This window comes from Galeopterus variegatus, unplaced genomic scaffold (genome assembly GCF_000696425.1).
Source record: "Galeopterus variegatus unplaced genomic scaffold, G_variegatus-3.0.2 Scaffold5232, whole genome shotgun sequence".
Classification (NCBI taxonomy): Eukaryota; Metazoa; Chordata; class Mammalia; order Dermoptera; family Cynocephalidae; genus Galeopterus; species Galeopterus variegatus.
The window spans coordinates 129092-140831 of NW_007731343.1; the positions used below are offsets into that span (position 1 = coordinate 129092).

At 58.6% G+C, this 11740-nt stretch overlaps 1 protein-coding gene across 1 annotated transcript in view; it reads right to left on the reverse strand.

The window, feature by feature from the left end:
* Positions 1-8864: 8864 nt before the first annotated feature.
* Positions 8865-11740, reverse strand: part of LOC103604561 (brain-specific angiogenesis inhibitor 1-like) — a gene marked incomplete at its 5' end in the record, with an annotated part of 21107 nt that continues 18231 nt past the window's right edge. Inside the window, 4 exons of the mRNA XM_008589135.1 lie at positions 8865-9655; positions 10070-10177; positions 10411-10446; positions 11570-11740. The exon at positions 11570-11740 is cut by the window's right edge and continues 16 nt beyond it. Coding sequence (XP_008587357.1) covers positions 9458-9655; positions 10070-10177; positions 10411-10446; positions 11570-11740 — 513 coding nt within the window. The remainder of the gene's footprint in view (positions 9656-10069; positions 10178-10410; positions 10447-11569) is intronic.

Sequence of the window (11740 nt, forward strand, 5' to 3'; positions counted from 1 at the left end):
GTTCTGCGTGGGTGGAGTTAGTGCGTCTGCACGGTGCCGCCACCTTAGCTGGAGTTTAGTGCTTTGGGTGGCCGCTGCTGTACACAGCCATGCTTTCCAACCTGTGGCTTCCGAGGACCTGTTTGCCAGTTACCTAGCTCATAGACCCGCGTGTGAGGGGTCTGGTGACCCAGCCTGGCATGTGAAGGGTTTGTGACCCTGTCTGTGAATGGGCTTGAGGGGTCTGTGAGTTCCAGACCCAGCCCCAGCTTGACAATTGGCCCAGTCAGTGCAGGATTATGGGCATATAAAAGAGCTCCACAATTGGTGCTGTGAGCAGGATTCTGACATTAGCCTGAGTCTGGTAAAATAGTGCCACAAAGCCCAAAGCAGGAAGAACGTAATAAAAGTAAGAGCAGAAATTAATGAAGGGGAGAGACATAATACAGTGGATCTAATACAGTGAATCTAACGGCAAATGTTTGTTCTTGAAAACACCTGATGAAATGAGCCCGTTGAATAATGAAGAGAGAAGGCATGATCGAAACATCGTTAGGGAAGAAAAAGGGGACCTAATACAGGCACATCAGAAATTTTAAAAGTTCTGTGACAATATTATGAGCAATGTAATGTCAATACATTTGAAAACCTAGTTGAAATAATAGGATTTCCAGAAGAATATAAGGTACTAAAAACGACTCAAGAAGAAATAGAGAGCCTGGGTAGTTCTATAGCTAATTGCTCATGAGAAGGGTTGAGGGCAGATGTTAAGAGTCTGGAGAGGGGGTAAAAGCCCTCATGTAAAGGACCCTGTTAAGGCAGTGGGGATGGGCTGCAGGACCCAGGTGGTGGTGCTGGACCCAGCAGGAGTAAGGAGCACGGCTTCCCACTGCCATGCTCCGGGAGAACCCGGAGGCGGGTAGCTGAGGCAGGCATGGCCTTGGGAGAGTGAGGGAAGCCACCTCCCACCCAAGACCTGTGTTGGGCCTGGCCCGGCCCAGGAAAACTTTAAACCCTGTCTGCACCTAAAATAGTTTAGGCCCTGATGGAGTTTGGATGTGTTGTCCCCTCCAAAACTCATGTGGAAATCTGCTCTCCAATGTGGCAGTGTTGGAAACTGATTGAGTCATGGGGGTGGATCCCTCATGAATGGATTAATGCTCTCCCTGGGGGAGGGGGGATTAATGAGTGAGTTCTCGCTCTATTAGTTCCCACAAGAGCTCGTTGCTTAAAAAGACCCTGGCACCTCTCTCTCTATCTTGCTTCCTCTCACCATGTGATCTGCTTGTACCCGCTGGCAGCTGCCTGCCACTTTCCACCATGAGTAGAAGCAGCCTGAGGCCCGTGCCAGATGCAGCTGTCCCAGAACCATAAGCCAAATAAACCTCTGCTCTTTATAAATTACCCAGTCTCAGGTATTTCTGTTATAGCAACACAAAACGGACTGAAAGAGGCCCAACTAATTAACAAGTCAGCATGAGGCTTTACTTCTCATTTTGTTTTTTAGTTTAGAAAGGGAAACTGCTTTCTTTTTTTCCGACAATACTCCGGTGATCAAATACTTCATGCACAGGTGCCCGACACGATGGTCAGGAGCACAGCTGCTCTGGCCTGAATGCCTGAGTTCAAATCTCACCACTGGCTCAGCTCTGTAACTTCAGGCAAGTCCCTTACCCTCTCTGTGCCTCAGTTTCCTCTTCTGTAAAGGGGGTGATGATAATAGCACCTGCCCCGTGGGTTGCTGGGAGGTGGTCACGAGTGCCTGCCATCACCACTCCTTAGTCCCCCATGGTTTTGGGGATGAAGACACGGGCTGTTCCAGGATTGCTCTGGTCCGCACTGAGGCCTCCTCTCAGGAGCCCTCACGCCCCTATCACCATCTCTGCAAGCCTGGAGCCTACGCGGGAGGTCCTGCATCAAGACTGTGGGCCACTGACCCAGGGGGCCATGAGATCTGAGCAGCCCACTGCCCTGGCACGTGCTTTGGCTTCTCAGCCTGGACCCACAGCCTGGCTCCACCTTCGCCTCTCCATGCCCTGCCCACCTGGCTCTTCCAACCGCTGCCTGTTCCTGGCATGTCCCAACACAACTGGAGGCAAAGAAGGTGGTCTGTGGGTCCTCCCAGTGTGCTCTGGCCTGCCTGTTTCCCCAGGGCCCCTCCCAGTCCACCCCACTCTCAGGTGGCAGCATGGGCCTCCCCTGAGCACACCCCACAGGCAGGCCAGGCTGCAGGGGTGCAGCAAGGTGGACACAGAAGAGGAGGCACAGGCGAGGCTGCCTGGAGGCTGCACAGGTGTGTGACGGGGTGGAGATTGAGGACACTTCTAGGGCTGGTCAAGCAGCAGTCAAGACCCCAGCCATACCCCCCTCCTAGTGACCTGTTAGTGACCCAGGGTGGGCCCTGGAGTCCCTTGCAGCACCCCCAGGGGTGGGGCCTGAGAGCTGAGCCTGTCTCTCCAGCCCAGCAGGTGGTGGGCTCAGCTGAGAGCCTGGATCCCTAGCCCTCCAACCAGGACAAGCACTCCACCTATGTGTCATCCTCCCGCCACCAGCGGCTTCCGAGGTCCCCCCACCCCCACCTCCGGGCTCAGCCCAGTCCCCTCGTCCAGGAAACCTTCAGGGGTAGAGGGTCGGGTCCCTGCTCTGTATACCCTGCCCCTTGCTCTCAAGGCCCTGTCACCAGGCCATGCCCCCTCTTCCCCTCCTACACAGCAGCCCGTCCAGGACCTGTCTGCCCCTCCCCTTTCCTGCCCTGGCCCCCAAGGCCCACCCTTGTTCATCCAGCGAGGTCAAGCATTCTCCTTTGGAGAGATTGCAGTGAAGTCTGTCAGATGCTTCAGATGTCCCTCTAAGAGATGTGGGATGCTGAGCATCGACAGGACCTGGGAGGAGGGGTTGGGAAGGACACAGAGGAGAGTGGGCACAGGAGGGCAGAGGAGGAGGACCCCCACCCTAGTGCCTACTGTGAGCCTAGTGAGGGGATGGCCACTGAGGGCACCAGTACCTGAGCCACCCAGGAACCGTGGCTTTCAGGCCACCCACCCACCCTCTGCCTCCCAGGAACTCCCCACAAGGGTGCAGAGGAGGTTGCTGAGCTGGGAGCTGCCTCTTGCCTCCCTCCCACCCCTGTCTCCGGCGGGGTCCATATGGTGTTCCCATGGTGTTCCCAGAGAGCCATACTGTGCCCAGCAACACCTCCTCCGCCTTCATAGGACAGCTGGCAGCCACCCCCTGCCCTGCGACTGGCCTGAGGGGGCACCCAGGGGCCTCAGTCAGTTGGGCTCTCCACATCTCCTGGGAGGCCTGGCGGGGTGCTGGGGATGGAAGCCCACCCTGCCCTCCTGGGAGGCCCTGCGGCTGTTCGTCCTCTGAGATTTGGGGAAGAGGTCTGAATTTGGTTGTTGTAAGATTCCATACATTTAAATTCAATTTGTAGACTAGCAAGTCCTAAGATTCCTTAATTATAAATTCTAAGACCCCAAATGTAAAGAGCTGCTGTTCCCCGGTGGGCTCTGGGCATCTAGAATGGCCAGACTTTCCAGGCCCCTGGCTGGGACCACCAGCCCTCTGGGGGAGATGCCGGGGTGCTGGGAGGAAAGATTCTGGAAGGAGCAGCTGACGTGAGGGGTGGTGGCTCGGGCGCTGGCTTCCGGCTCTGCCAAGGCCTTATTTGGAGGAGTTTCCGCCGCACGTGGGGCGGGTGACTCGCACGTTTGCGAGCTATTCAGAGATGTTCCTCTCTCCTGGTTATTTTTAGGGCCTGACAAAATACTCGGGGAGCCCGCTGCTTCCTGACGCCTCAAGAAGTGCCAAGTCACAGACCGCTGGCCCCGGAAGGGCTCCCAGAAAGCATCTAGTCCTCCTCCTATGGCACTGCTGGGGAAACTGAGGCCCAGAGGAGGAGGGTCCAAGGCAGGGCCAGGCGCTGGGTGGCAGGCAGGGGAGCACAGAGGCCGCGGTTGACTGGACCTCCCAGGTCTGGGCATCCTATGCCCAGTTCTCGCCTTCCTTTGGGTCCCTCTATGGCAACTCTGAGCAGAACCAGCCAGAGGTACGGGACACCCCAGAGGACAGAGATGCACCATTCAGGGTCCTAGGAGGGGACCTTCACCATAGGGCCCTGTGGGCCACAGGGTGTAGATGGCAGGGCAGAGATATAAGGGGGGGCCCTCTGTCCCCACCTTGTTCAGTACATTTCAAGGCCTGGGGGATGCTCCAGGCAGGTCTTTGGCTCCTTCCCCAGGAGCCTGGGAGTGAAGAAGCTTGCAGGGGTCTCGCAGGGGGTGGGGGATGGTGGCCAGGGCTGTGAGACTTTACATCTATAAAGAAGAAGGCTGCCTGGTCACTCTATACCCTGGTGACTTCCCAGGGCAGTGAACAGCCAGGCCAGAGGGGTGGGTGGCAGTTTCTGGGCTTCTTGGGTGAGATACCAGCTGCCCCATCATCTCAGAAGCCCCCTGCCAGGGACCCCTCAGCCCCGCACTCCAAACACATAGGCCCCATTTCAGGCTGAGATCACAGGGAGCTGGGGGTAGGGGAAGCAGGACTGGGAAGGGCACTCCTGGCTCGCAGAAGGTTCTGGAACAAATCCTGGAGCAGGAAGCACACTGCATTCACTCCTCTCTGAAGATAAGCCCTGTGGAAAGCAGGGCCTGGAGGGTGGGTGAGCCTGGCCTGGAGGGTCTGGCTTTCATTTTGAGTAAGACCAGGAGGATCCAGGAGAGGCTGAGAAACAGCCCCACTAAATGGTCAGCCCAGACAGTAGTGAGACGGTGGCCAGTTGGGTTGGTGGATGGGAAGAGTGAGGACTGAAGAGAAGGATCTGTGGAGGGACAGGCGCCTTCTCACACTGTCACACAAGGTGTGTGGTTAGACCTGAGGAAGGACTTCCTGATGGCAAGTTGATTGCTGCTGGATTGGGGCCAGGGAAAGCGAGCAAGAGAGGTGAGTATGAAGACTTTGCCAGAAAGAGCCTCTAGCCTTCCTAGAGGCAAGGCCACTTAGGACAAGGGGTGGGGACACCTTCTTAGGCTTCTCTCACCTTCTGGCACTATTCATGTTGGTGACAGAAAGGGAATGAGCAGATGGAAGTCAGGTGAGAAGGAGCTTCCTCCAGATCTCAGGAGTGTGGGTGCTGACAAGATACATAACACCTGCGCAGCTGCTCCTGTCGGGTCCACCCCCAGGTGACTCAGAAACTCTAGTCATTGTCCTTATGCATCCTTTCTTCCATCCATACATCCACCCATCCGTCCTCCAAATACTCCCAGTTTGTAGGAATAGGGGACAGAGTAAGCTGATAAGACAATCACATCCAATCCCATAAGCACTATCACCAGCAATGGAGATCATGGCTGCTGTCATGGGTATCAACAGCACCAAAATCACTCTCCACCATCACCACCACCACCATCACCACAATCACCACCACGACCACGACCACGACCACCACCACCACCACCACCACCACCATCATCACCACCACCATCACCATCACCACCACCATCACCATCACCACCATCACCACCATTACCACCACCACCAGCACCACCATCATCACCACCACCATCACCATCACCACCATCACCACCATTACCACCACCACCACCACCATCACCACCATCGCCACAATCACCACCACCACCACCACCACCATCACCACCACCACCACCACCATCATCATCATCACCACCATCACCACTAACACCATTACCATCATCACCATCACCATCACCACAACCACCACCATCATCACCACCACTACCATCACCACTAACACCATCACCACCATCACCATCACCACCACCATCACCACCACCATCACCACCACCACCACCATCACCACCACCATCACCACCACCATCACCACCACCACCATCATCATCACCACCACAATCACCACTAACACCATCATCATCATCACCACCACCATCATCACCATCATCACCATCACCACCACCATCACCACCACCACCACCATCAACACCATCATCACCACCACCACTACCATCATCATCACCACTAACACCATCACCATCATCACCATCACCATCACCACCACCACCACTACCACCATCACCACCACCACCACAATCACCATCACCACCACCATCACCACCATCACAGCCACCACCATCACCACCATCACAGCCACCACCATCACCACCACCACCACCATCACCATCACCATCACCACCACCATCACCACCATCACAGCCACCATCACTATCATCACCATCATCACCACCACCACCATCACCATCATCACCACAATTTCCCAGCTCCAGCTCTATCCACAAAACTGTCACCATCTTTGGTCCCCATGGTGTTTCTGCCCATCATGGTGACCCCTACCATCCTCAGCCCCACACCTCTCCCTAGGGCAGGGTGGTACTGATTTTGGCAGGTGGAGAGTGGCAGAGGAGATGGGTGGTATCAACTTCACTGGTCACATGTTGCCAAGGAGAATGGCACTTGTACAAGGAGACCAAGACAACCAAGGGAACACAAGGCCCAGAAGATCTTTCCAGGAACCTGGTAAGCTCTGGACTCCACAGGAAAGGAGCAGTTTTCGGTGGAGGGAAGGGTAGAGGAGATGCTACTGCTGGCCTGGGTAAGCCACCCATTGGCGGAAGAGCCCATGAATTAGTGCCAGGAGGCTGGGGTCCAGGCATAGCCCCATCCTCACTACCTGTGGGACACTGGCAATCACTTGGCCACCCTGTCTGGGTGTCCTCACCTGTAGGTAGGATCATGACCCCTGCTTCGTGCAGTGTCAAGAGCACATGACTCTGAACAGCAGAGTGAATTACAGAGGGAAACCAGCAGAGGTCAGGGAGAGGCCCCTGGCCCAAAGTACTGCCCAGCACAGGATCACAAGAGAGTGACTGGGGCAGACCCGAGTAGGGCCCAAGGGTTTCGATGCTTGTGGGACAATCCCTGGCCAGCTTCCTGTGCTGAGAAATGGGACAGACAGCAATTTCTGTGGTGAATCACCACCAGAGGAGGTCATGGAGTATTGAACAGCTGTAAACACCAGGGCCAACACGGGACGTGGGATGTGGCCTCTCCTGACACACACGCAGACCTCTGGGAGTGAGGGACTGTGATGGAGGATAAATTGGACATTGGACACAGCCTGAGTCTTGATGATGGTGACATTGAGCTTTGATCCTAGTCATGTGTTGAGCCCTGATCTTGATCATAGACTGAGCCCTGACTCTGGTCACATGCTTATCCCTGACTCTGGTAACATGCTGAGCCTTGACTGGTCACACACTGATACCTGACCCTGGTCACATACTGACACCTGGCCCTGGATACACACTGAGCCCTGACCCTGCTTGCCTGCTGAGCCCTGGTCCCAGTGATTCATAGTATTCCGAGTCATTCCTCTTGCATGTAAGGAGTGTGTAGCTTGGGGTCTTCTCATTGAGTTTTATTTGTTTTGTTCCAGTTTCTCCTGTCACAAGTGGTGCTGTGTGCGATCAGGGCAGGGAAGGTCAGGGAGCTAGTCAAGCACCTGCTCCAGTCACTGCAGGAGGACAGTGGTGTGCCAGAGTGGAAGCCCAGCTCTCCAGACGCCTGTCCAGTGCTCAGTGCAGCCTTCAATGGTGGGGAGCTGGGGGTTCAGGGCTTTCTCCTCTGGGGCCCGCTCCCAGGTGCCTACCAACATCCTTTTGCAACAGCTGGAGGGTGAGGAATAGACCACGTCTACACCCCTTATCTGAAGCCCTGGGGCTTGTGGGCTGGAATTCAGGATCCCTCTGGGTTTAAAGAGACAGTGCCCTGTGTGCACAACAGCTCACTCACCAGCCCAGGAGAGCGTAATAGGATGCACTAACACCCCTGCAGCCAAACGGGGGCGCATTTGAGGTCCACGCCCAAGACAGCACGCTGCAGTTTTGGTCAGGTTTTGCTGCCAAATCCCGCATTCTGGTGTTTTGTAGTGCTCACATCTGTGGCCCAGGGACTGTGCTCTTCGTAAAGCACCACCCCTGAGGCGTCGTGCCTAGTGCCATGCTCCAGCTCCTCTGGCCGCCACGTATGCCCTGCCTCCCGATGTCATCCACCCACCCAGTCACACCATCATCCCCTAACGTCTCCCCGCAGCCAGGCTCCCTGCGGAGGCTCAGGCTGCCCCCTGCTGGGGACACGGGGAGAGGCAGGATGTGCATCTCAAAATGCCCTAGGATGGGGCGGGCAGGGGAGGGAGTTACTTCCCGCTAGGTGTGGGGTCAGCTCTGGGCTGCTCACATTTGCCCCACGCCTGCCCCATGGACACACAGGACCGAGGACTGGGGGCAGGAGGCTCCTCAGAGATGCACAAGAGGACCCGGGACTGTGGCCTGAGAGTCCCAGCTGTCTCAGGACAAGGGGCCCACGAGGGGATGGGGCCACCGAGGTTGGCAGAGAGGAGGTGAAAGCCCTGAGACCCTGAGGCTCCATGCCTCCTTGGATATCCGCCTCTGTGTTTCCTTTCACTGTTTCAAGTTGTTTATTTTTTTAATTGCCTTTGTCTGTTGACTTTGTCTTTCCTGAAAATGACCCAGGGAACAAGGATTGTCAAATGCATCCCCCCCTCCCCCCGACCACCAAGGGCTTAAGAGCTGGTGAATCTCGCCTGCTGAGGTGGGTACAGGAGGGCGTGAGAGGCAACAACATTGGGGGGTTCCCAGAATGTTCCCACAACCCCTGGGGAGATGGGACATGAGGGTTGGCTGGGGAATCACATGACCAACGGCCTGGGAGTCCAAGGTCCAGATGTCCAGGCCCAGCGCAGGGTCTGCAAGGTCCACTCGGCCTCCCCCAGCCCTCCCTGTCCCTGGATGAAGCTCATCGGGGCATGCCTGCTGCACAGAGGAAGGCCACGCACAGAGAGAACGTGGGTTTTTAATTCTTTTTATTGAAGAAAAGAAAAGGAGAGAAAAAATAGATTCCCCACCCTGCTTCTTCCCAGAGGGGGCTCAGTCCTGCCCCTGGGGGCTGCATGGGTCAGAGGGCTGTGCTCTCCGCCTGGGTCTGGGAGGGGCCCAGGGCCCTGGAAGGGTGTCGGGGGCTGGCTGCTTCCCAAGGGGTGGGGGTGTCTAAAAAACGGTGCCAGGCCGGCCAGGCCAGGCAGGCTGGTCCTCCACAGTGGCAGCTCGGGCAGGCATCCTGGGGACACTGGTCACGCCAGCCTGTCCACTGTTTGCAGCCTCCCGCCTGCCTGCCGGGGCTCGGCCCGAGGAGGGCAGAGTCTGAGGCACCTTCTGGCCTCTGGAACCCTGTGTTGGCCGGGCCACCGCAACCTCCTGTCCTCCGTCTGGCTCTGGTCCCAGCACTGCGGGCCCTCTGCCTGGCCGCTGTCCGAGCGCCCTGAGGCCGGGGCGTGGGCCTGGCCCGCCGCCCGCGAGTGTGTCTGTGCCCGTCCTGCGGCAGGAGCGGGCAGAGCAGCATCCCTCCTCCGTGGCCCAGTGCGTGGCCACCGCCCGCCCGCTCAGACCTCGGTCTGGAGGTCGATGATGTCCTGTCCCACCAGCGGGATCGTAGCGCCCGACTTCTCCCACTCCACGCTCCGCAGCTCCAGTGGCGAAGGCGGCAGCGGCTCCAGCTCCTTCTTCACCCACGCGGGCGTCCCGTGGGCCTTCCGGAGGCTCTCCCAGGGCCGCTTGTTGGGCGTCTGCTGCTTTTCTGGCTGTTCAGCCGGTGCGCGGGGAGGGGTGGGACCGGCAGACGCGGAGCCAGACGCAGGCAGCCGGCAGGAGAGAAGAGGACGCAGACTCAATCAGAAGCGAGCCAGGAGGGGCAGGTGGAGGACCACAGGAAGAGACCCCAGGACAAGGAGCACCTCCCAGGCTTGAGGGTGGCAGCTGCAGTTGGGTCAGGGCTGGGGCTTGCAGGAAGGGCAGCCTGGAAGCCTTCCCTGGCCCAGACCCCTGGCCCCAGTGTGGCTCCCACATGGCGGTGAGGGTCCAGCATGGTGGGGCAAGCAGCCTCAGGGAAGGAGGAATGAATGAGCACTGAAGGAAGGACAAGGCGGGAGGAGGAAGCAGGGAGCAGGCAGCCAGACCCGCGGACTCTCTCTCTGCCCCCCCTCCCGCCTCCAGACCTTGCTGTCCGGGCCCAGCGCCTCCTTGTCCTTCTCTGCTGCGTGCTGCAGCTTGCGGTTCAGGTCCTGGAACATGTCCTGGTGCCGCTTCCGGGTGTGCATGATCTTCTGCAGGGATGGCGGCAGAGCAGCATGTCCTGAGCCAGAGGGGGAGCTCTGGCCCCGGCCAGCCCTGCCCCACCTGCCCCTGGCTCCAGGGGACACAATCTCGAAGGTCTAGGGTCTCCCTCCCCACTCCTCCAGCTCCCATCTCCACCTACTCCAGCCTGAGCTGTGTGACCGTGGGGGGCTCAGGGCACATTGGTCCCAAGTGCTGGGGGGGAGGGGACACCAGGACCCACCTCAAAGTCCAGTTCTGCATACCGCGATTTCCGCCGCTGTGGGGAAAAGGGTTTGGGAGCATTGCAGAAAGTTCCCTAAAATCTTGCAGACCACAAGTCCAGGCCTCATCTTGCCAGAAAGGGAGGGAAACTGGGGACCCCCCTCACCCCATGCTTGCCTTCAGAGTCCAGGCCAGCAGGGGGACATGCTCCGGGGGTGCACTTTGGGTGCCCCAGCTCCAGTGTAGGCTGCCCCTGCCTGAAACACTGGGGACCCAGCCGAGGGCCTCGGGGGAAGAGGATGGGCAGAGGGTAGGGCTGCTAGGGCCGAAGGGAAACAGCCAGGAGCCCGAGGCCCAGATGACAGCGGCAGCTGGCAGGAGTCTCCTCCGAGGGCAGTCAGAGGCCCTTTGGAGCCCCCACCCTTCATCTCTTCCAGCTCAGAGAGTCGCACCGACCCCAGAGCCAGTGCCCACCCAAGGCAGCCCCTCCACCTCCACACTGGGAGTTGGGCTGAGCCTGCCCAGGACACACTCCCCAGGGTCAAGGAGACCTGAACTTGGGCCACGTGGCTGAACCCACTGGACAGAGAGCTCAGGGCTTCGGGGACGCATCAGCAGAGGCCAGGAGCCAGGAGGTGGGGGCGGAGCCTGCCCTGGGCAGGGGTGGGGGCTCCGTGAGGGGGCTGCCTCGCACCACATCCTGCAGGCTGAGTGGGTTCAGGGCCCACTCGGGCATCAAGTTAACCAAAGCAGGAACATGGTGCCATGGCCACCCAACCACGGAATGGGCTGGACTCGGCACACTAAGCTGGGTGCCAGTCTGGCTCGGCAGGTCTAGGCTTTGGGCCTACCACATGACAAGGGGCATTTTCAGTGCACGTCAAACGTATGCCCATCACGAGGACCCTGCAGGGCCTGGGTGCATGGCCGGAGGGCAGATGCCACTCTGGGCAGAGCCAGCATGCCTGGGCTGGGGGCCAGGCCCTGCCCAGCCAGCAGTGCAGGCAAAGGCCAGTCCTCCCTGCTGGATCCCAGCCTCCCTTCCTGCTGACCACCTTTACCATCCTACACAGCAGGGGTGACGCTGGCTGCTGGCCCACCTGAATGCCCTAACCCTCAAACCCACTGTGCCGAGGGCCACCCCACCAACCCACAGCCTGTCCCTGGGCCACCCTCACCTCCAGGGAGCTCACAGACAAAGTAGACACGTTCTCATTCTTGGTCCCGGTCCCTGCACTGGGTCCTGGGTGGGCCGCAGGCTCCCCCGGCTCCCCCAGGCTGGGTGGCACCGGCTCCAGGGTGGGCGGTGGGGGCAGGGGCTGCTGGGGAGGAGGGGGCGGTGGGGGTGG